The sequence below is a fragment of the Crocuta crocuta genome, unplaced genomic scaffold (assembly GCF_008692635.1).
Source record: "Crocuta crocuta isolate KB4526 unplaced genomic scaffold, BGI_CrCroc_1.0 scaffold139, whole genome shotgun sequence".
NCBI lineage: Eukaryota > Metazoa > Chordata > Mammalia > Carnivora > Hyaenidae > Crocuta > Crocuta crocuta.
Window position 1 is genome coordinate 1,257,086 of NW_027533258.1, and position 24,325 is coordinate 1,281,410.

Consider the following 24,325-nt stretch of genomic DNA (forward strand, 5'->3'; position numbering starts at 1 on the left):
GGGGGACTGTTAGGAGGTTTTGCTAATCATGAACCCTCATCTGGTACCGGAAGATTACATTTTGGCCTTTACAAGTACACTAATATAAATAGCAATTATGCAATTTACCAAATGTTCTTTGTAATTATAGGCACAAAACAACACTGTTCTATGTCATTATTAGAAGAGTAAAACAGGTTACGTTTATTCCACAATGCATGGTAAAAGGTTTGGAGGGACCGTAATGAGAACAACACTTTGCAAAGTAGAATTCCGTATGCTCTCCCCTGTGAGCATCTCAGAAAGCCTCGAACGTTAACTGTGCTCGTGCACCCGCAAGGCACTCTTCTCGTCCCCATCGGAGATGGGCAGATGGGGCCGGCGAGGCAGAGTGTGCTGGCCCAAGGGGCCTGTCCCGGGTCCTGGAGCTTCCTGGCTCCCCCTGGAGCCAGGGCCTGATTCCCAGCCAGCAGAGGTACTAGCTTCCCAGGACAAACGGCATCTGCCACCTGTGTGCTTTCCATCATTCTGAAGCACAGAGCTGCCCCTTGTCTTCATTGAGAGGGCCCCTAAATGGGCCTTCCCTGGGCTCTAAATTCCAAGGCTGGTGGAATTCAAGGATGTCTGAAATGATGCTGAACGCCTGAAGTTCAAAATAAAATTTAGATCTATTCGGCCTACACGGTCTAAAAAAACCGAAAGCTGCCCTCTGCCCCACGATCAGGGATGTCACTAGCTCGTCTGCTCTGCAGTAAGCGCGGAGGTGCTCTGGCGCTCCCAAAGGGAGATGCTAGCATCCCCACGCCAGATTCCACGGCCCTCGGAAAAGCAGGTGCTAGCGGCCCTCACAGGATGGCTCCACCCAAGTAGCCATTTCCAGGAAAATCTGGGAGGCGATCCCCGTTCTATCCTCCTTGCATAGTCAAAGGAGAACTGGCTGGGGGGGGGGNAGCCGTCTCACCCCTGCATTCCCCTTGTTATTAAAAAGAAATGCCCTCGAGCTTTAAGAACGCTTGATGACAAGCTGAATAATTCAAATGGAGCAACACAAGGGTGGTGGCAGTGGCTTGCCCGTTCTGCAATAGGTCTTTCTAGAAAAATGCCAGCTGGAAGCTTACCCGCTGTGGTGTGTGTATGGGAGACAGAGCGTCCAAGTCTGCCATGGGAAACTCGACCCCTTTCCTCTTCAGCTCCTCGTATATATGCACAACGCCAGTGAGGTCAGGACTGCTTCGAAAGGCATCAGCCCACGCCTGGGAGGAGAAAAGAGGGCCTGTCAGGAACGATTTCTCACCAAGGGCAGCCCAGATCCACTCATGGGGCCCAGTGTTCTCCGACCCGCAACTGCGAATGGCGCTGGCCAAACCCACTCTGCCCCCGGGCCCCCACCAGCGCTGCCGCGATGTGGCTGGCACAACCTGGGTTTTCTATGGTGCTGCTGAGCATGAACAAAAACACAAAAACTTAATTCAGCGTGTAGTATCTCCTTGGAGGAGGTACGGGGAAATAACACCTAAATGCTGTGGCGATTCCTAAGATGCAAGCATTTCCCTAATCACCGGGAAATCAACTCCTGGCGATGCTCGGCTGCAGGGCATGTGGAGGTGGCCTCTCTGCTGTGCCTGCAGGATGCCATCGGGACTGAGTGCCGCGCCTCTGCTCGGCAGAGCTCCCGTGGGCGGAGGCAGGAACCGTGGGCAAATGGAGCAGAAAGGAAAGGAGAAATTGGTGTGTGACGGGAAATAAAGGCTAACGCGGCTTCCTCAGTGGATCAGAGAGCGCAAAAGCATAGCCCACCTCGCCCAGCCAGAAAGGCAGGGTGACAGAGGCTCAGGGGTGGGAGAGCCCGAGTTGCCCACCACGGCCATGCCCACGTGCCCACATCAGAAAAGCCATGGGGAAGCATGGCCACGAGAGCCCCTTCACTGAAAACACAACACAGAGAGGCAAGAATGGATGTTCCAATAGATACTGATCATTGATTCATGAAACTCCAAAGAACTTGTTTAAATATTTGGTTCTTTGGAATTTACAGAATCTATCAAAAAAAAGGGGAGGGGGGCCTGGGTGGCTCAGTTGGTTAAGCATCTGACTTTGCTCAGGTCATGATCTCGCGGTTCGTGGGTTCGAACCCTACATCGGGCTCTGTGCTGACAGCTCAGAGCCTGGAGCCTGCTTTGGATTCTGTGTCTTCCTCTCTCTACCCCTCCCCTGCTCATGCTCTGTCTCTCTCAAAATTAAACGCTAAAAAAAAAAGAGAAGCCTCTCCAAGGGCTCCCCCAAAATGAAGCCCAGCTTCTCAGAACAGTTCTGTCACCTTATACGTACCCAGAGGAGGTGGCACCACGTCTCCCGCCTACGGTTCCGTTGCCAATTCTGCTGTTGTCACAAGCATTTCACTGCCTCCCCGGCTCTAGCAGTGCGTGCCAACCAATCCTGAGGCGGCCACAGAAACCCTATCTCTCACCACCAGACCCACTAGCAGTGAAAAGGTCAGTTTCCAAAAAGCCTTGCTCATGACGACTGATACATCTCACCACAAACATTACGGTCGGCCTGGCTTCCTCGGTCCACTTAGTGAACGTGCGCACTCAGGGGTTTAATGCCCACTTGAGGACAGCCCCTCTTGGCCAACACTTCCTCCTGGATCTGAGTGGGGCCCTGGTGCCTGCAGAGGCCTATGGGAGCACCAGCTGGAGAGCAGCCCCGTCGAGGCCCCCCCAGGGAGTGCCCCGGAGTCCCGTTCTCCACCCGCTGCTTTCACCGCTGCCACCTGCTTCAGAATCCAGCAGAGTCCTGTGACTCTAGCTTCAAAATGCAGCTAGCGTGTTGGTTTAGGGTCCAAGATCAGGTTTACTGCCTGCAGCGTGAGGCCAAGGACAAAAAAAAGCATGACGGTCCTTCCCGCCTCTGTTTCTATGGATACACTGACAGTTTCTGGGGACCACTTTTCCTTTATCTTGCTCTCCACCTCGGCCAAATCCGAGATGGGAAGAATGAAGTTAAAGAAGCATCACTGTGCTCTCCAGGCAGTTCCCGGGGCACCTGCCCAAGCAGCGACTCAGCAGCCCCCCTTCCTCCAGCACTACTTCCGCGGCACCAGGAGGGAAACACACATCCCCGCTGGGCCAGGCAGCCTCCCCTCCACCCGGGAGTGTGGCCCTGGGCTGCTCTCCTTGGGTTGGGGACACTGTCCTCTCTAGATGCGGGCAGCCATGTGCCCACCGGGCACCGGGGAGCAGGAGCCAGCCTCTATGTGGGAAGGCGAGGCTGGTGTGCTGAGGTGCGGATGGGAGGGGATTTGGTGGGCTTTCCTGATCCCTTCGGTCCTTCCCCAGGTCAAGTCACAGCCAGGGTCTGGGAAAGCCTGCCTTGTCCTGCCTGACAAGCTCTCCTCTCTGGAGTGAGGACTTGTTACCTGCAAGCAAGCAGTCTTGGCTAAGCTGCCCTCATCCCACCTGCCACCGTTTCAACCCCTGTATGGGACCCCAGTGCGGTTCGGGGGAGGCGGCTGCTAACAGAGCATATGTTCCTGGCAGCTTTCTCTGCTGAACAAGATTCTGATGCCAAAAGGGAACAGGGCGGGGCACCTTTGAAGGAAGAGTCCTAAGTGCAAACACAGAACCGGGAGAAATCCAGGGACGCTGTGGCCTCTCGCACCGTCCTGGGACACTCCCCAACACCTGCGCTCCTGTCCTCCTCCCCATGGGCCACACGTTGGAAGGCACTCATGGAGTCTCGCCCTTGCACAGAGAAGGCAGTCAGTCATCATTTGTCAAGTTAGACTGAGTTCCATCCTCAGTTACTAAGCTCCGTCAGAGAATACAGGAAGATGGCCAGTTAGCCTGTCCACATTCTGAGGGCGCAGTGACAACGCAGGAGCCCCTCTGCACGACTGACCCAGCTGAGATTGCAGAATCTGCTCTAGGGGACAGGTGGAAAACCTCAGCAGGTCTGGTCCACTCTGGGTCCCCAACCCGGAGCCAAGGAGTCACAGGGGTGGTGCTGGCAGGCTGCCCTGTAGGAAAGCAAAGTGACACGGCAGTGCTGGCCCTCTCTGAGGGGTCCCTGTCACAGGCGCTGGCTGGCTGACAACAGTGACCACCTCACCGCTCTGTACGTACTCCTCCCTTTTCGGGCCTATGCCTACCGTGTGAGGGGCCGGAAGACCCAGAGGAAGGGCTAGTGAGGAGAGAAAAGAGAGGATTTCACGTGAGCTTTTCTCTCCTTCGCTCCTTAGGATTGTATACCAAGCCCCAGACTGAGGCCTCACAGCAACATGAGCGATATCCTACTTGTTTCTAAATCCCTTAAGTTTTAAATCATCAGCTTTCAGATCAGGAACGATGGCTGATTTAAACGACGGGTTCTCTTCTGCTTCTGGCCCTGGATGAGACTTCCTAGTCCCGGGGACAGGGTCTCCAGACAGCTCCCAGTCCACACGGAATCTGGCCAGAGGCCTGGCCACCAGGTCTCTGACACCTTCCAAGAACACAACACCTCCAGCAGCTCTGGCCCCCTGCCCCCACCCCAATCAGCTCACTTTCTTCAGTGGAAAGAGGGTATTTTTAGACTCTATTGCTGGGAGTTGGCGGGGGTGGGGGTGGGGAGGCAGGGCAAGAGTTCGGGGGGAAGGAGGCAGGACAGGCGTGGCCACCAGGAGGCTACCCTGCTGGGAAGGGACGGAGAGGCTGAGGGATGGCACAGAGCACAAGTATCCCTGTCTTCTCAACAAATGGGACTTCACATGAAGAAACAGAAAGGCTCGGGGCACCTGGGTGGCTCAGCGGTTAAGCGTCCAACTCTTGATTTTGGCTCAGGTCATGGTATCAGTTTGTGAGCTCGAGCCCAGCATCAGGCTCTGTGCTGAGAGGGCAGAGGCTGCTTCGGATTCTGTCTCCCTCCCTCTCTGCCCCTCACCCACTTGCTCTCTATCACTATCTCAAAATAAATAAAAATAAACTTTTAAATAAAAAAAGAGGGGGCAGCTGGTGGCTCAGTCGGTTAAGCATCCAACTTTGACTCAGGTCATGACCTCGCAGTTTGTGAGTTTGAGCCCCACGTCGGGCTCTATGCTGACAGCTCAGAGCCTAGAGTCTGCTTTGGATTCTGTGTTTCCCTTTCTTTCTATGTCCCTCCCCTACTCACACATAGTTTCTCTCTTTCTCTCTCAGAAATGAATAAACTTCAAAAAAAATTTTTAAATAAATAAATAAGAAAATTAAATAAGGAAAAAAAAAAAGAAAAGCTGGTTTGGAGCTCCTCCCCCTCCCTGCTCCCAGNAGCTTCTCAAGTGTCAATACGTTCAGAGTTTGGGGCTGTCCCTCGAATATTCCCAAGCCAGCTCGAGTGCTCCCTGGGGAGGCCCTGGCCCTCTACCATCTGCAAGCCTCGGTCTCTCCATAAAATCGATAGCTCCCCAAGGGCAGCGCTGGGACTGGGCCAGTGCTGCTTCCTGGCAGCTGGAGTGCGGAGAGCACCGTTTCAGGAAACGTCCAGATGGCAAGGATGGTGAGGAAGGACCTGTTGTGGCTCTGGCACTCGCACACTTAACTGAACCTCCTTCCTGCCTAGCTGCGTTTCCATGGTGGCCTGCTGCCACTCACGGGCTGGCACGAGGGCCCAGGATCTGTCGCCCTCGGCCCTGTTCCGTGTCATGGCGGAAATAGCGCGTGCTCGCTGGGGGAGATCAGACTCTCAGGGGTAGGGAAGGGGCCGGTACAGGTTTTAAATGTATATTCAACAGGTAAATAAAATCATCTTCTTTCTCAAGGGAGTTGAGGGGCGCCTGGGTGGCTCAGTCAAATGTTGGACTTCCGCTCAGGTCATGATCTCGCGGTTCATGGGTTCAAGCCCTACACATCGGGCTCTGTGCTGACAGCTCAGAGCCTGGAGCCTGCTTCGGATTCTCTGTCTCCCTCTCTCTCTGTCCCTCCCCTGCTCACACTCTGTCTCTCTCTCTCAAAAGGAAACACTAAAAAAAATTCTTTTAGTAATAAAAAAAAGGAGTTGAGAATAAGTTGCCAAGATGCAATGCCTCCACCCAGCGTGGCAGACGGGCCAGAACGAGGACACATGGGTGAAAACGTGGCGCGCTAGAAGCTCTCACACGTGGACGGCAGGGATGTGCTGGTGTCACCACTCAGCCAGGGCACAGCCACTCCCGGGCCAGCAGTTTTACTCCCAGGGATCAGGCAGAGCCGAGTGACATGCTAATACTGAGCTGTGCTTGGCCCACAAGGATGGCAGTTTCACACCCGCCTTAGCATACATCTAATAGCAACCACGTACGCTCACCCAAGGACACATGACGTACGCTCCCCAAAGACACGTGACGTACGCTCACCCAAGGACACATGCAGGCAGTTCGCTGCGCCGGTTTCCCAATGGCTGCAAACTGGAAACACCAAGGCCCCACTGTCGGTGGAAAGGAGGCACAAACGGCGGCGATCTCCCCAAAGGGACCCGGTGCGGCAATGCGAGCCATGGGAACGGGAGGCCTATCTGGTCACACCAATGACAAGGTGAGGCCCGCAAACAAGGCCCCAGATGCACAGACCCAAGTGAGGGCTGCTGCAGAGTCCACGCGGATGAAGTTCAAGTATGGGGAAAAGCCTGGGGCGCCTGGGTGGCTCCATCGGTTAAGCCTCTGACTTTGGCTCAAGTCATGATCTCACAATTTGTGGGTTTGAGCCCTGCCTCGGGCTTTGTGCTGACAGCTCAGAAGAGCCTGCTTCAGATTGTGTGTCTCCCTCTCTCTCTCTCTCTCTGCCCCTCCCCTGCTTGTGCTCTCTCTCTCTCAAAAATAAATAAACATTAAAAAAAAAAAAAGTCCAGGAAAAATCCATGCAGGCTGTGGGGTGGTCACCCCAGGTGGTGGGGGCTCTGTGGGGGCAGGCCATATTCTGCTTCACGACACAGGGGCTGGTTATATGGGTGTGTTCAGTTTGTAAAAACTCGTCAAGTTGTACATGCTTTTTTAATGTGTGATTTCCTGTACGTATAATTCAATTTTAAAAAAGGCTGAAGATCCTGTTTATACTTTCGTTCGCCGCATCACAGAAGCCAAGCCATCTGCCAACTCTGAATGCTATCTGCTTTTTCCTGTTGGTTGGCCATGACCAAAGATACAAGTTCTTCGTGAAGCTCCAAAACCTGGAGAGGAAGGATGCCCCCACCCCCAGGGAGGCAAGCAAGCCCACCAGGGAGCACCCTCATCCAAAGGCCTCTGCGTTTTCCCAGCTGGACCAGGGAGACCGTCCAGTGCAGCCTGGCCAGACAGGAGGGACAGGGGCGGGCGAGGCCCTCGGGCCCCATGCGGTTCCCGCCCCTGCAGGTGGCGCACGTGCTGCTGCCTGGCCAGCAGAGGGAGCCCTCGGAACACGGTGCCGGCCGCCTTGCCACCTCCAGCCATCTCCTCTTGGACCAGGAGCAGGTAGGCAGGACCGCAAGGCCCCGGTAGTACAGACAAGGAGGCAGAGGCCCAGAGAAGTTAAAACACTCGCACGGCTGGGAGAAGCAGTGCTGAGAGGAGGTGGTGAGACCCAAATGAGAAGGCCAGGCTGGCCCCCGGGGACCACCACAGCCACAGTCAGTGCACAAGATTCCGTGTGTCCTCTGCCAGGGGTCCCCGCACTGCCACAGTGGCACAGTCACAAGCCTTGCCTGCTGCGGTGCCAACCACCCCCAGTGCCGGGTCACAGGAAGGGCTCCTCCCAGGTCTGACTACAGAAGGGGCCTGCATGGGGGGGTCCAGGCAGGGTGCGCCCCTTTTGTGGGAAAAAGCCACTATTTACTGTTTTGACATCAAATACTGGGGTCTTGAGGCAGGGGAGTGTACCCGGCAAGTCCCAGAATGAGGGAGTCAAGGGCAGAGGTGGGGGTGGGGAGGGGAGAGGGTAAGGTGGTTTCCACCTGGGTGTGCGTGTGAGAAAGAGAGAGAAGGAGAGAGAAGGGGATGGAGAGAAGGGAAGGGGGAGAGAGGGGAGAGTGGGGGGGAGGAGGGAGGGAGAGACATGGAGATATGCTGGCTGGGCAGAATGAAGAGGAAACATGGGAGGGGGCCCTGCCGTCACCCACACTCCTCCCCTTCCTTAGAGCTTCAGCAAACTGCAGTCACCCATTCGCTAAGAAAAACAACTTATCAGATGCCCACTCTACCCAGTCAACGGCACTAGACCCTGGGGATGTAACGTCCCTGGGCTCGCAGGAAACTCAGAGTGACGCAGACAGAAAAGGTAGCACAGAAGCAAGACCACAAAAGAGGGAGACATGAGAGGACGAATGCTGTCAACCTAGTGGGGGGGGTGGGCTCTGGGGGCCGTCTCAATGACGCAGAGGGCTTTCAGGCAGAGGACGCGGGAGGGAACACACGGAGCCAGCAGACCCCGCGGCTGGGGCCCCACTTTCCTCCCCAGCCTCAGGTGCCTCCCACCAGGAATGCCCCTATGCCCAGGCCTGGTCACAGTGCCACCTGCCTGGCCCTGCTCCCATCCCCCTCTCCTCTTGGCTCCTGCAGGGCCCCATCTTTCCTCTGCCACAGCACTGATCACCCCACTCGGGATGTGCTCGTTGGCCTGTGCGTCCAGGGTGCTGTGTCTGAAGTCCAGATCTGTCTGTGCACCCAGCTCAGGAGTGTGCCATGGTCTCCCACTGCCTACGGGACACAGCACGAGCTGTCAGCATGTATGGCCCACCAGACCCCAACCGGCCTTCTGGCCTCATCTCCTGGCCCCGCTTATTCTCTTACACTCTCTGCTCCCCATGATGGTTTTAAAACACTGTCTCTTTTAAGAGGTACAGCTTCATTCTCATACTCTTGACGCCAGATCTGGTGACTCCCTTCTAACAAATAGAACATAACAGAAAAGATGGTGTGTGACTTCTGAGACTCAGTCCCAAGAGGCACTGCAGCTTGGATCCCTTGCTCTAGGGAAAACCTGCTGCCATGTTATGAGGACACGGAGGAGTCCACACAGCAAGACAACTCGGGCGTCCCACCAGCCGTCAGCAAGGCACTGAGGTCTCCTGCCAACAGCTATGTGGTGAGTCACCTTGGACATGGCTCCCCAGCTCACTGAGCCTGCAGATGAGGCAATGTTGGCTACTGTCTGGACCGCAACCTCATGAGAGCTCCTGAGCCAGGATCACTCATCTAGGCCGCTCCTGATTTCTTGACCCACAGGAACAACGAGGGAATAGACATTTGTGGTCTGCAGCCCCGAGGTTTTGGGGTGCTTTGTTACAGAGCAATCAGTAAGGAGTACGTCCCAAACGTGTCAACTGCGTTCTCTGATGCACGTGCTCTTCTCTGCCCGTGCTACTTCTCACACCCTGATCTTTCCACCAGGTTCCTCACAGCCTTCAGGGTCCGACAGAAATGCCACCTCCTCAGTGAATCATTCCTTAACACCCTCTCCCCTGATGTGGCTCCGACCCTGCGCCTCGGCGGCCTGCGTGTGGGCCAGCACGGCCCTTCCTATGCCACGCTGTCCCTGAAGCCTCAGAGGCCTGTCAAGCTCTCCCACCTGCCCTTGGGGGCAACAGAGATCCAGGCACCCAGAAAACCGGTGAAGACCCTGTCAATTGCAAGCTACTGCTCAGATTCTTATTCCAGTGGGAGTGGTGCAAAACTCTGGTGCTTTTTGCAACACATGTTTAAGCCCAGAGGGCCTCCATTCTTTCCACCAAACGATGGGAAAGCATGAGGACCCACGGGTAAAGGCCCCGTCTTACTCTGCGCCAACAAGTCGGACAGGGGGAGGGGCCCCTACCTGGATCAGAGCTAGCACCTTGTCCTGGACAATGGTGGGAGGGTTGTTCTTGGGAGAGATGATTTTGACCAGGACGCTGTCGATGAAATCTCGGTTGGCCACGAGGATGTGAAAGCGGTGGCCACAGTTCTTCACACATGTCTCCAGCACCTGAGGAGGGAGGAAAGGAAAGAGAGGTCACCACCGTGGGAGCCAAAGGAGCTGCCCAGGCCACTGAGTTTCCACCCCCCACCTACGCCCTTCCTTCTCCTGGATGGTCCTTCCCACGGTCTCTCCCAGAGTCAGACTTGGATGGCCCCGCACCCCTAGGCTCTAATTCCGCCGTCCCTTGCTGACTGAAGCTGCCTGTCCCTGAACAATAATCAGGTAATTAGGTGGTAACTGAGGTGCCAGTTTCGCATGAGAAGGATGCTGGTGTTTTCATGAGATCCGAATGACTCAGCGGTCCCTGAAAATTAGCATTTTAATTCCTCTCTCCGGGCTTCTGGGTGTGAGACCTTAGCCAACGGGACACAGGCTCTGTCACAGAGAGGGTTGCTGTGACAGTCCGAATTACCCCGTGAATTACTGGCCCTTGTATGTGAGGAAGCGCATGCACACCTGTGCGAGCATGCGCACACACGGGCGCACACCCCCCTACAACCCTGCCTCTGCAACTAAAGTCGGCAATGACTGAGGATTCTGTGCCTTTAATAAATGGTTTGTGGGCCTCAGCTGCCAATCAGCCTCAAGGTCCACGTTCACTGCAAACCCTGCTCGCCCATCACTTGTCTGGAAACATGAATTACACAGGCCGTAGCCATTAAGAAAAGCACAGTGCATGTGGGTTCTGGCCAGGTGACCAGTGTGGGCTGCAATCTCAGCTCTGCCACCTGCTCCCTAAGTGGCCCGGGATGAGTCTGAGCCCCAGCTTCCTCATCTGGATTATGTGCCCCACCGCAGGACTGTAGTAAGGATGCGAGTATGTCTGAAGCATCTAGCACAGTGCCCTGCATGGAAGGGGCAGTACAGGAGGCCTGTGATGATACGAGTATCATTCCGAAAGCTGTCGGACACACCTGAGGAACGGGAAGGCTTTCTAGCCCCCACAGGACAGGGGAGAGGCCTGCTGAAATTCAGAGGCACCAACTAGAATGTCTCTCCAGCCTTCAACATAGCTTTCTGAGCTGCTCAGCTCTCTGTAAACCAACCCGTACAATCACCCAGCCCTTCCCACACCAGCGCCTCGATGCCACAGTCAGCTAGCAGGGAATGCCTCCTTGGAATGTGACCGACAACAGAGGACATTTCTGGCTGCCTCGCTCATGTTCATTTGCCCACACGGAGGTGATCCCTGGCTACCTTAGGCAGCCGTTCCACAGGGCTGGGTTCATGCAATGAGGTGTTACCTTGACGAAGCAGGACAGTGAGGAAAAGCCCACACTTAACATTCACTAACACTCTACATGCCAGGCACTGTGCGGGAGCCCCACGTTACACAGCATTTCATTTTAGTCTCACAGAATTAGATTCTCTTTAAGTGGGTCAGCCTTCTCTGGAGCCCTTGTCTCCTCAGCCACAGTGAGGCTACAGGGCCACCTCCCCCCAGTGGCTCTCCTCCAAGATCAGCTGGGAGTCCCTCAGATGACAGGCAACAGGTACTAGACTTATTCCTTTACCTGGTCCTTGAAATAGCCCTGTAAGGTTAGTATTACCCCATTTTAAAGATGAGGAAGCTGAGGCCTGGAGATGCCAGTAACTTCACGGAGGCCAGAGCTGACATGTGCCTTGCAACCACACAGCCAGTCAAAACCGGTCCTTTCCCCCACTGCTGCCTGCACCGTGGGGCACTCTGGGCTCTGCTTGGATAGCCAAGGGAGACCCCGAAGCTTAGCATCCTTGGGTCATCCTCAGCCAAGGTGGGGGGGATCTCTTCTTAGCCCCTGTACATGGTTGATTCTGGGTGACCTCAAGGTAACCAGCATTCACTCTTACAGTGACCACAGGGGCTACAGAGATGAACCAGAGGGGTATGAACTCTCAGTCTCCCTTCTTTCTAGGATCCCCTCACCTAACCTGGCCTATGCAGGGATCAGGCTGCTGGGGCCAAGGCAGGTGACAGGAAGAATGGTTTATTCGGTGAAGAAGAGGTGGGGCAGGGAAGGGCAGGAGGCTGGGAAGAAAGCAGGGGTGGGGGGAAAGAGGAGGAGAGCCAACACGGCAGGGCAGCTGTGGCTTTCCCGCCACGCTCAGGGCAAGAGCGGGCCAGCGTGCTTGTCTCACCTTTAGGCAGCACACCCTTACGTCTTCCAGGACAGCAGAGTTTAAAGCCAGTGTGGCCTAGACTGGCCCTTGGGGCTCAGACACACAGGTTTGGAAATGCCCTGGACAGAGGTGGTGTGTGCTAAAGGGCAGCCCTGAGGCCTAGCAGAGTGGGAGGTCTTCCCTGGCCGGCAAGGGCCACTCGGCCACTCTAGGGACTCTGCCCAAAGTGCCCTTGGTAAATGGATGTCCCTGTGGGTTGTAGGGCATGAAACACACAACAGCCATAGCCCACAGAGTGACAAAAGGTGACTCTAAGCCATCAGAAATGGCCATTTCAAGTCCATATACTGAGGCCCAGGCAGACAGCCTCTCGAGACCTCTGGTGAACTCCTGTTTGGGGTAAGTGTGAGTATCTTTGTGAAAGGCTCACAAGGAACAGGAGGACTGAGAGCAACTAGTAGGGTAAGTGAAGACAAAGACCGAAAAGCCATGAAAGTAGGTATGAGGTCACACAACGCGCACTAGATTGGAGCCTCTGGTGTAGGGACAAAGGATCTGCACATTTCATAAGTCTCCCGAAGGTACCTCTGGATTTGCAGCAAAGAGCTGACCACATTAACAAACAAGCAAAGAAAAAACAAAAAACTCAGGAATAAATTTAACCAAGGAGGTAAAAGATCTGTACCCTGAAAACTATAAGACAATGACGAGAGAAACTGAAGACGACACAAATAAATGGAGAGATGTCCCATGTTCATGGATTGGAAGAATATTATTAAACTGTCCATACTACCCAAAGCCATCTACAGATTTCGCAGAAATAGAAGAAAGAATCGTAAATTCATATGGAACCATAAGAAGACTCTAAATAGCCAAAGCAATCTCGAGAAAGAAGAATAAAGCTGGGGACAGCATACTTTCTGATTTCAAACTATGTTAAAAAGCTACAGTAATCAAAACAGTACGGTACTGGCATAAAAATAGACAATGGAACACAGTGAGAGCCCAGAAATAAACCCATACACACATATAATATTTAACGAGAGGCAAGAAGAGTCAATGGGTGAAAGGACAGCCTCTCTTATGTACAGTATTGAGACACTGGTAACTACACACAGAAGAACGAAACTGGACCCCCAGCTTACACCACTCAGAAAACTAACTTGAAGTGGACTAAAGACTTAAATTTAAGACCTGAAACTATAAAACTATCAAAAGAAAACACAGGAAGAAAGTTCCTGGGTCTTGGCAAAGATTTTTTTTTTTTGAGATGACACTGAAAGCAATGGCAGCAAAAATGAAAATAAACAAGTGGGACTATATCAAACTAAAAAGCTTTTGTACAGTAGAAGAAACAATCAGCAAAATAAAAAGGCAGTCTGCAGAATGGGAAAAAATATTTGCAAACTAGCTCTCTGATGAGGGATTAATATCAAAAATGTATAAGGAACTTAAATGACTCAATAGCAAATAAATAAATAAATAAGCAAAACCAATCCAATTAAAAATGGGCAAAGATGGCCTGCTAGCTCAGTCAGAACATGTGACTCTTGATCTCAGGGCTGTAAGTTCAAACCCCAGAATGGGTATAGAGATTATTTAAAAAAACAAAAGAAAACAAAACAAAAAAAAACCCACACACTAAAAAAAATGTTTATTTATTTATTTTTGAGAGAGAGAAAAAGATAGAGAGACAGAGGGAAACAGAGAATCCCAAGCAGGCTCTGAGCTGTCAGTGTGGAGCCTGATGCAGGGCTTGAGCCCATGAACTGTGAGATCATGACCTGAGCCAAAATCAAGAGTCAGGCGCTTAACCAACTTAGCCATGCACACTCAAAAGTAAACAAACTTTTTTAAAAATTGGGAAAAAAACCTAAAATAGACATGTTTTCAAGAAAGATATACAAAGGGCCAACAGGCACGTGAAAAAGTACCCAACCACTAATCATCACGGAAATACAAATCAAAACCACAGTAAGAGATCACTTCACACTTATCAGAACGGCTAGTGTCGAAAAGACAAGAGACCAGTGCTGATGAGGATGTAGAGAAAAGGGAACCCTCGTGCTCTGTTGGTGGGAATGTAAATTGGTGCAGTCACTATGGAAAACAGTATGGAGGTTCCTAAAAAACATTAAAAATAGAGCTACCATATGATCCAGCAATCCCACTTCCGGGTATATATCTAAAGAAATGAAAACAGGGTATTAAGAGATATCTGCACCCTCACGTTCACTGCTTCATTATTCACAATAGCCAACACATGGAAACAACATAAGTACTACCCACTGACGGATGAATGCAGAGACAAAATATTGACATATGTGTCTGTAGTATTTCTTCATCCATGTGTACACACGCATGTTGGAATAGTATCCAGCCATAAAAAGGAAATCCTGCCTTTTGCAACAACATGGATGGACCTTGAGGCCATTATACTAAGTGAAATAAGTCAAATAAAGAAAAACAGGGGTGTCTAGGTGGCTCGGTCTGCTGAGTGTCTGACTCTCGGTTTTGGCTCAGGTCATAATCTCACGGTTCGTGACTTTGAGCCCCACATCAGGCTCTGCACTCACAGTGCGAAGCCTACTTAGGATTTTCAGTCTCCCTCTCTGTCTGCCCATCACCCACTCATACTCTCCCCCTCAAAAATAAACAAACATTGAAAAAAAAAGAAGAAAAACACCCAGTGTTTCTCACTTGTATGCAGAACCTAAAAAAGCTGAACTCACAGCAACAGAGAGTAGAATGGTAGCTGTGGAGCAGGGTATATGGGGAGACGTTGGTCAAAGGGCACAAATTCCCAGCTATGAGTTAAATTCTGGGGATTTAATGGACAGCATGGGGGCCATAATTAATTAACAATGTTGCAGTATATACTGGCCAGTTAAATTAGATCTTAGGGGCCCCTTAGAGGTGTCAGTCAGTTAAACATCTGACTCTTGATATTGGCTCAGGTCATGATCTCACAGCTAGTGAGCTCAAGTCCTGCATCAGGCTCCACGCTGACAGCACAGAGCTCGCTTGGGATTCTCTCTTTCCCTCTCTCTCTCTGCCCCTCCAGCTCTCTCTCTTTAAGTTTATTTTTGAGAGAGAGAGAGAGAGAGAACAGAAATTGGATCTTAAAATGCTATCCGCCCCCCCCAACAAAGGTAATTATGTGAGTGGACCAAGGTGTTTACTAACCTTATTGTGGTAATCATTCTGCAATACACACATGTATCAAATCACCACACTGTGTATCCTAAACTTAGATAGGTTACAGGTCAATAATGTCTCAATAAAACTGGGAGACTAAGAATAATAATAATAATAATAATAGACCTGACCGTCAGGAAATGTTCAGTGATGTTCACCATGTCCTTCCAGAAGGAAGTAAAGGCAGAGACCACTTTAGAAAGATTTCCATCCAACCAACACGATTACCATGAAGTTGGCCTGTAAAGGGGTATGTTTTACATACCAGAAAAATGTCCTGACATGTGAGAGTTCATTCCCTTCTGATTTTAGTTACTGAAAACAATTCATTTTGGGTATCACCCTGGGGTTAGTGAATGCCAAGGATCAAATTCTGAGGGGGAAAAAAAAAATGCTTTCAAGTCACTATCTCCCAGCTGGTCTTTTTCTTTTTTATTATTCAAACCCCAATTCCCTGGCAGAGAACACTCTCCCAGTAAGTCTTGGGTTTTCACTTGAGTGAAAAATCCAAACAGTTTCTCTGCTTTAAAAGGAAACATGTCAGAGCTGTTTTGGATAAATAAACTATTCAAACCTACAGACAAGCCCACGTGCTGACCTGTTACAGTTTTCATTATGAGAACTCACCGTGGCCCAGATTCTGCCACATCTGAAGAACTGTTAGCTTTCTGGACAGAAATGACACCTGAAGCGGTCCCTTTGAATTTCCTGACATTTTAAGAAAGGGCAAAAATCCGATCTGTTCATTCCTGCAAGGAGTCATTAGGCTGACTGTTTCCAGAACTGCTGCACCAATAACCAGCCTTCACCCCCCAATCCAGAGCTGGGCCTCCACTAGCCATGAAGTCCGGGTGAACCCCCACACCTCTCTGAGTCTCCCTTTCTTCATCTGCTTGAGGGGAAGATGAAATCTGTTTGGAAGTTTACTGCAAACGGTCGCTTTAACCCTGAGCAGCTCAGCAGCGTCCCAGGCGGGTTCTGGGCGGAAGTCGGCAGATTTGAAGCAGGGGCCTGATGCACGGAAAGGCAGCGGCCTAGCTGTGTCATAGCAGACTGGTGGCAGAAAGGACGGCCACACCCAGGCCTTTCTCTGGCTTCTCTGCTCTGGGCTTTTACACCTGTCAGGGCTGCTTGTGCCTTCTGCTGGTGTGGACCAGACTGCAGCTCAACCCCACTTCCAGGGAAAACCCAAGGGCACTGCAGGAAGGTTCTGCTGCTCTCCAGTGGCGCTCGCGCCAAGGGGTCCACCGGCCATGGCTACCGGAGGCTGTGCTGAGGGGACCGAGGGAAGGGCCTGTGGGTGGGGCAAGGCCAGAACGTGGATTTCCCCAAGCGTCTTCCTGCCCCACCACCACCCCCTGTGAGGGCAGCACTCACTGTTAACGCCAGCATCACTTCTCTGTAGTTCCGGTTCCCGTTAAGCCGCTTCTTCAGGGCTCGAATGGCGTCCTTTGGCCTGGAGAGAAGGACATATTAAAACCCTCACAAGTTCCATTTGCGGTGCCACCCCACAGACTCACTCCTGTCTGTGTGAACTAGCACGTGTACGAGGTTGTCTGTTATACACAAGGGTGTATGAGGCATGTTTATAAACATACAAGGTTGGAAACAAACTAAATCTTCATCAATGTGAAACAGGTTAATTTTTTTTTTTTACTTTATTTATTTTGAGAGACAGTGTGTGCGGGGGAGGGGCAGAGAGAGGAAGAGAGAGACAGAATCCCAAGCAGGCCCTGTGCTGCGAAGCCATGAGATTATGACCTGAGCAGAAGTCAGACACTTGGCCAGGTGAGCCACCCAGGTGCCCCAGAAACAGGTTAATTTAAAAAAAATATATATTTTTTTAAAGATTTGTTCTTTTTTAGTAATCTACACCCAATGTGAGGCTTGAACTCATGACCCTGAGATTGAAAGTCACCTTGGCGCCCTGAAACAGGTTAATTTAAATCATGCTTATCCACACAGTGGAACACTACATAGCTGCAGCGAAGAATAAAAAGACACCCCAGGTGCCTGGGTGGCTCAGCTGGTTAAGTGTCCAACTCTTGATTTCGGCTCAGGTCATGATTTCACACTTCGTGAAATCGAGCTCCAAGGCCCTCTGCGCTCTCAACACAGAGCCTGCCTGGGATTCTCTCCCTGCCTTCCCTCTCTGCCCCTTCTTCGCTCATGCTCTCTCTCAAAATAAATAAATAAACATGTGAAAAAAAGAATAAAGACGTTATTTATGCACCACTATGGAGCCAACTCAAAGACAGGAGAGTGGAGTCATCTGTAGAAAGTATCCAATGTCTGCTCATCTTGGCGTATGAAAGGACAGCATCCATACATAGCACACGTGACAGCAGACGGAAGAATCTTTGCAAGGAGACCCAAGAAGCTGGTAACTGGTGGCCCCTGAAGAGGGGAACTGAATGACGGAGGGAGTGAGGGTTTTCACTGGGCTGCTTTTCTGCAGCTCTTTTGAATTCCGCCTCCTATGCAAGTATTATTTATTCAGAACAGTACCTAACCCACTGTTGTGGGGGACACTAAAGAGACAACAGACACAGACAACAGAAGAGAGAATGGCCAGGTCCCTGCGGAGGCCTGGCTGTTCCGCTCCTCCCCAATTCCATGAAGGTCCTTTTTGCCTTGAGAAAATTTAAGCCTCCTCAAAACCCAAAGAACTGTGTGTTTTTGGGTCATGGAGCTGCAGTGGATTCCCAGAGGCAGGTTCATAAGCTGATTGTTTGGAACCTGGAACGCGTTCCTCCTTACATCATGGTTTAAAGCCGGGAGTGAGGGTCCCCAGCCAGCCCTCTAGAAGCACCTAGTAGGTGAAGCCCATGCGTCTAACAAGTTATTTATCCTAAACCAGGATCCAACAAAGCCGTGGGACTCAGGGCTACCTCTGGCATGAAGCCCCTACCCCCTGCCGCCCATGACTTGAGCTCCGGGGAGCCCCTGGTCCCGCTGCAGGTCGGACCTTTGCTTTCATCAGTGGGCTCCAGCCTTCCCCGGATCAACATGTCAATGTGTCTGGGTCTTTTCAAAAGTTGAAGGTCCGTGAGTCAGGCACCTTCTATTCCTACAGCTCAGAAATATTTATGATCTCTTCACCAAACGAAGAAGTCCTTTCAAATGTGTGTGAGGCAGCTGGGGGAAGGGAGGGTGGGAGGCTCTGCTAATCAGCCCAATTTAGACAGAAATACACAGGAGCAAGACAAGGCTTCTAGAAGAAATTTTAAAACACTATGAGTCACCTATTTCCCATTCCCAACTTAAAACGTGGCTGCCTGCAGGGATTCTCAGCTCCTGAGCCCAAAGGCTGATGGGAGAGCTCTCTGGGGAAGGGGTCCCTGCCAAGTGTGTCTGCGGTATGGCTGCAGTTTCCAAACAGGGATGCTGATTTCTGCAAATATGGGGCTTGACAAGCTCCTGGCTTTGAGGGCTGCTTGTGGACTTGAGCTGGTGAAGGTCAGCAGCTGCTGGCCAGGAGCATGGATTGATATCCTCTTTCTCAAAGGCTCTGCCAAGCCACAGTTAGCCCTGACCCCCGGCCGCCATCCCTCTCAATCCAGCTTCATCCCTCTCCTCTTGAACTTCCACAAAGCAGAAAAATGGGAACAGCCCCCAAGGGCTGCGATCACTTCTAGCTCACAGAGCATGGCGCGCACAGAGCTCTCCCAGTGTGGGGGTGATGGTGGTGGTGGAAAATCAGAGAGTCAGCAGGCTCCTGGGTTAGAGTTAAAATGGAAATTCAGCGGCGGGAAGTACTGCCTCAGAGTGACTGGGTGAGCACAAAAGCAAGTATTTATCTCTATCCCCGGGGGAGAAGCTTCTGAGAGGAGGATCAAAGTCATGTCAGAGGAACTGCAAAGTTTCAAGCAGCAGCGGCAGATTAGACAGCAAGGAGCTGGAAACAGGGAAAAAGGAGAGAAGGAAGAGTCAAGAGCCAAGACGGATCAGGGAAAAGGAGCGGGAGGCGGGGAAGGGCCCCGTGAGATGCCCCACCGCCCTGGCAGAAAGGTCAGGCGCCTCAGGGCAGCGCCCAGGGCCTCAGGATCTGGTCTCTGGACCATCTTCAGCCACCTGTAAGGTCTCCTCCACCCCAGACCCTTAAGAACCCTTCTTTCTAGTCATACTTGAACCATCTCAGCCTCTGGCTCCAGAACTGCTGCTTCTGAGCTGCGTTCTCCTCACTCCCTCCCAGGAGGACAAACTGCCCCTCCTCCACCATCGCACACTCTTCCTCTCCTTCCCATTCTCCCTGCCCCCCTTCTGCTGTCATTGTGATCTACTGCAGAGGCGGTGGCTACTCCTCCGGTCACCCTCCAGCTCAGAGGCCCGTGCACAAAGATTCCATGAGCAAGGGAAGGTCCTGGGGTGCTCGTGAAAACGACCCTGGGTAGCGGCTCCTCCTCGGAGTCGCACGTCAGAGTCACCTGTGGAGTACTTGTTGCATCCACCTACCTGGGCCCTAACTAACCTTCCGGTATGGGTAAGGCCTGGGAAACAGGGTATAAACATCTCCAGGTAGGTTATCAGCCAGGCACTCCTGGTTAATGACCGATGATGCAGGGTATGGGGGACTGACACACAAGGTCTGGGGACAGAGAGGATGGATCTTGGCCTTGGACATTAGGGAAAGCCCAAGCAGGGGCCTGTGGGGCAGGTGACCAAGTCTGCCACAGGTGAAGCTCTGAATAAATACGTGCCGGGCTGGAGCTCGGGGGGCTGGGGCCAGGGCAGCCCACACTTACATCCGGCCTCTGCCCTTTTCAGCTATGCTGTGAGACCTTTGGCAAGGGACCGAACCACTGGAACTCAGTTTCCTCAACACTGAAATAGGCTGTCCCTACCTTCTGGGACTGTTGCGGGACTCAGTGCGGGAGCTAGTGCGATGCAGGGCTTGGCGTGGGGGCCTGGAGTATAAATAGCAAGTGCTGGGAGAATGGCAGACAGGGCAAGGGCGGCAAACCCACAGAGATCACTACCAAGGACTGGCCAGATAGCACTACAAATGGAGGTGGAGGAAGTCACGGGCAATGCAGGTCTCTAATGTGTAGGTCTTTAATGGGTATAAAGAGCAAGCTCGTATGTAGAGCACGGACACGGGTACATCTGTAACCAAACACTTGACAGATATTTACTCCTTTAATCCTTGTCACCACCCAATGGGACAGGTACTGCTGGTACCCCCATATTGTAAATAAGGACAGAGGGACACAGAGGTGCACAGCAAGGAGTGGAGGACCTAGAATTCCAGCCTAGGCGGGTGGCTCCGGGCTCCCACTACACTCCCCTTCCTACGGGCACGTGGCATACACTGCCCACCAGCCTGGGGGTCAACCTCCCCGCATCTCCCCACCCCCTCACCTAGCCGGTGACCGACAGCCCCAGGGCCAGCCAGCGCCACCGCTCTGTCTCTCTCAGTTATACGCAGCTTCCCTGGCCACACCATGTTGGGATTCTTTTTTTTTTTTTTTAATAATTTTTTTTTTTTTTTTTTTTATTTCTAGGAGAGAGAGAGAGAGAGACAGTGTGAGCAGGGGAGGGTCAGAGAGAGAGGGAGTCACAGACTGAAACAGGCTCCAGGCTCTGAGCTGGCAGTCAGCACAGAGCCCGACGCGGGGCTTAAACCCACGAACCGCGAGATCATGACCTGAGCGAAAGTCGGACGCCTAACCGACTAAGTCACCCAGGCGCCCCAACACACCATGTTGGGATTCTGTTCCGCAGTCCGCATCAGACTGAGTGCCTTAGGGACTCCATCCATGTACTTGCTTCCTCAACAAGTGCTTGTCAAGGGTCAGTTATGTGTACGTACACCGTGCTGGTGCTGGGATAAACCGGTGAGCGAAACAGAAGCCTCCCCTTATAGAGTGCACAGTTGGGGGACTGTGGAGGGAGAGCCACTCTAACAAGGCTTGCGTGACGGGGGACACAGGAGGAACACGGGGACCAGAGCCCTGAAGCAGGGAGGAGTTGACGGGGTGCCCGACCATTAGTTGACCTTGTAGAGTTTCTCTCCCAACCCGGAAGAGATCTGACAGTCCCCTCACTGCCGAGGCGAAGACAGAAAATCCCCGGTGTTCGTGAGATGCTCTCATTCAAAACTGCAGGAACAGGACCGTGGGCCACCATAGGAGGAAGGTGACGTGAGAATGGAAGGTGACCCACCTCTCAGACCTGGGAAGGAGGAGGCTCCCCTCTAACACATATTCACATATGCCCACATTTGTGGAGAACTGCCAAGTGGGGTCCAGCAATGGGGGCAGTTCAAGGAACAGAAAAGTCAGTGGGGCTGAAGGATGAGGACAAGGGGAGAGAGCCCCAAATGGGGTGGCAGAGGGACCGGGTTACCACGCAGGGTCCACTACGAATTTTTACCGGGAGTGAAGGCCCATCTTTTGGAAGACCGTCAGTGGATGAGAGGGAAAGGGGAGAAGGTAGACAGAGCGCCCGGAGGCCACAGCCTGACTCTGGGGATAACACAGGAATAGGGCTCTTCACACCCGACCGGAACTGCCAGGCCAAACCCTCCCTCCCCAAGGGGCACCCCCTCCCCACTATTTCCCTGCTCGCCCAGATCGCTTGTGTCCCCAGCACACTGCCCATTCGTGCCGCTCTGATCTACACGCCACACTGCTCTCCCGGCCCCACTGAGGCCCAGCCCAAGCCTGCCCCTGTGTCTGCTGCAAAGGGTACACGCCTCGGCCACAGCCGGCTCGGCCCCACCGGGTGAGCCCCTCAAGAGCAGCTGAGGCACAGTCGTCTTGGCATCCTGAGGATGGCCATCCCTCTGCCTGTGGGGTCAATAAATGTGGCCAGACAACCAGACAAGGGAGGCCATGAGTGCGAGACATGATTAGAAATGCTTGGCCCCCAGCAAGTCTCTGTGAGTCGGCTGTGTGCCGGGCACCAGGCGGACCACCTCCATTTAGAGGCAGCAATACGCCGTCCTTCACAAAGATTCCAGCACCAGACTCACCTCCAGCACAGGCCGCCGGCCCTGGTTCCATACCCCTCCGTGCCAGGACCCGGCCACACTGCACCCGGCAGGCAGCTCAGACCTGCAGGGCTTTAGCCTCCCTTCTGATCTCTGCTCCTCAGCCTGCTCCCTCCCTATGGCAGCTCAGCTCACAGCACTGGAGGCAGGGTGCCTGTGGCTCAGTCATGATCTCCTGGGTCCTGAATTTGAGGCCCTGCGTTGCATCGGGCTCGCTGCTGTCAGCATGGAACCCGTTTAGGATCCTGTCCCTCTCTCTCTCTCTCTCTCCAAAAACAAAAACTTAAAACAACAACAACAACGGAATTTTCCTGACTCTTCTCCTGTCTCGGGCCCCCACCCACCTCCCAAACTCCACTGGCTCCACCTCCTAAATATATTTTGAATCTGACCATTTCTCTCTCCCTCCTCTACAGTGATCTAGGTCAAAGTCACCCTCATCCCACACCAGGGTTATCGTATTATCCTCCTAACTGGCTTTCCATTTTCTGCCCTCTGTCCTTCTCACGCCCAGCCAGACCATTCCGAGCCCTCTGTCCTTCTCACGCCCAGCCAGACCATTCCGAACACGGTAGCCGGAGTGACCTCTTTAAAATGAGCGTCACACCACGCCCCTCTCTGCTCAAATCCCCTCCCTCCCTGTCAAGGCCAGAGCCCGTGGTGCCTGCACTATTTGGATGGGGACGGGTCTGGCCTCCCCCGCCTCACTCTCTCCACTCTGGCCCCAGGAACCTCTTGTGATTCTTCCAACATTACCACCTGCCCTTTGTCTGGGACTGCTGTGCTTGCTATCCCCTCTGCCTGGAAGGTTGTCCCCTGGTGTCATCCTCACACCTCATCCCCTCATCTCCTTCAAGTCTTTCTTCAATGTCACCTTCTCAAGTGAGGCCCTCCTTGATTCCTCCACTGAAAATGGCTAACTCCCGTCCTGCACCCTCCCCGGCTTCGTTTCTCTCCAGTCTTGTCACCAACTGATCGTGTAATTGACCACGTAATGTAACATGTAATGGCTTCAAGGGCGTCTGTCCTGCTCCCTGCTGTGCCTGGGCACTCACCCTGGGGCCCAGCAGGAGGCCATCACTCAGTAAGAATCTGTTCAGCCCCGGCTTACACAGGGCAAGGCTGCAAAGGGCCCGTGCCAAGAGGAAGCCGGACTCTGGACTGTCCTCGTCGCTCTGGGGAGGGCTGGAGAGTGCGTGGCTACAGTAAATGCCATCTTTTATGGCGTGGACAGAGGGCCAGACACAGACAGAAGGGGAAGAAGCGTGAGCAGGACGCAGCTGGACTGCAGCTGCAAGAGGACAGACAGCAAACAGCCAGAAGGACAGACCTGGCAGCTCAGGAACGTGCGAGGGGCGGCCTGTGGGGCAAGCTCTCCGCCTGCCAGAGACACTCTGTGCTCCCCGTCTCCCTCTGTGGACGCTGTGGGGCCCCTCCCTCCCTCGGGTCTAGCCCTGAAAGCAGGACAGAGACAGCCTCACTCTGGGGGCAGGGGAGGCAGAGCTGGGGAGGAGGGGCTGGAGGAGGTGATGACCACGGGAGCCCAAGTACCCGAGCAACTTCAGTTTCACTTGTGAGACAAAGCAGGTTATTGAGAGGTCATCACTGNCAAACAGACTAAAAACAAAACAAAAAGTAACACGCCCTTCAGCCCCGACAGACTCTCAGTGACCCCCCCCAGGAGCTGACAAGCTTCACATGAGGTCGGGGGTGGGGGGTGCGGGGAGGGACACATACCCTTCCTCCGTCTCATTGATAATGTCGCAGATCTCCATGTTCAACGTCCAGTCTTCGCTTTGCAGGGAGCCATCCGTTGCTTTTTCTGTAAAGTCAGAGAGAAAATAGATTTACATTTCTCCTGGAAACAGGGGGCCCTGGCAGGAAACAGAAGGGGCCAGAAGCACCACGTTCTCCGCCCAAGCACGTGGGCTGAGCCAGCAGAGCGGTCAGGGGTGCTGCTGTCAAAAGGGAGCAAACAGAGAGAGATCTGGCCCTGAGTTTTGCACGATGGAAAGTTCTGGAGATTGGCTGCGTGACAATGTGAATGTATGGAATGCTTGAAAAAATGGTGAAGATGGTGATCTTTACGTGTATTTCAACACAATTAACTTTCAAAAATTAAATTTAAAAAATCCGC

At 52.8% G+C, this 24,325-nt stretch overlaps 1 protein-coding gene across 9 annotated transcripts in view; it reads right to left on the reverse strand.

Moving 5' to 3' along the window:
- The window catches only part of TOM1L2 (target of myb1 like 2 membrane trafficking protein), a 58,009-nt gene extending 34,004 nt beyond the window's left edge, over positions 1-24,005 (reverse strand). For all 9 annotated transcript variants that reach the window (XM_077746557.1, XM_077746555.1, XM_077746551.1 and 6 more), the window contains exons 1-4: positions 23,926-24,005; positions 16,572-16,650; positions 9,753-9,902; positions 1,098-1,232 (exon numbers count right to left, since the gene is read on the reverse strand). In XM_077746557.1, the coding sequence (XP_077602683.1) occupies positions 1,098-1,232; positions 9,753-9,902; positions 16,572-16,650; positions 23,926-23,963 (402 nt within the window). In that variant the 5' untranslated portion in view covers positions 23,964-24,005. The remainder of the gene's footprint in view (positions 1-1,097; positions 1,233-9,752; positions 9,903-16,571; positions 16,651-23,925) is intronic.
- Positions 24,006-24,325: the final 320 nt, after the last annotated feature.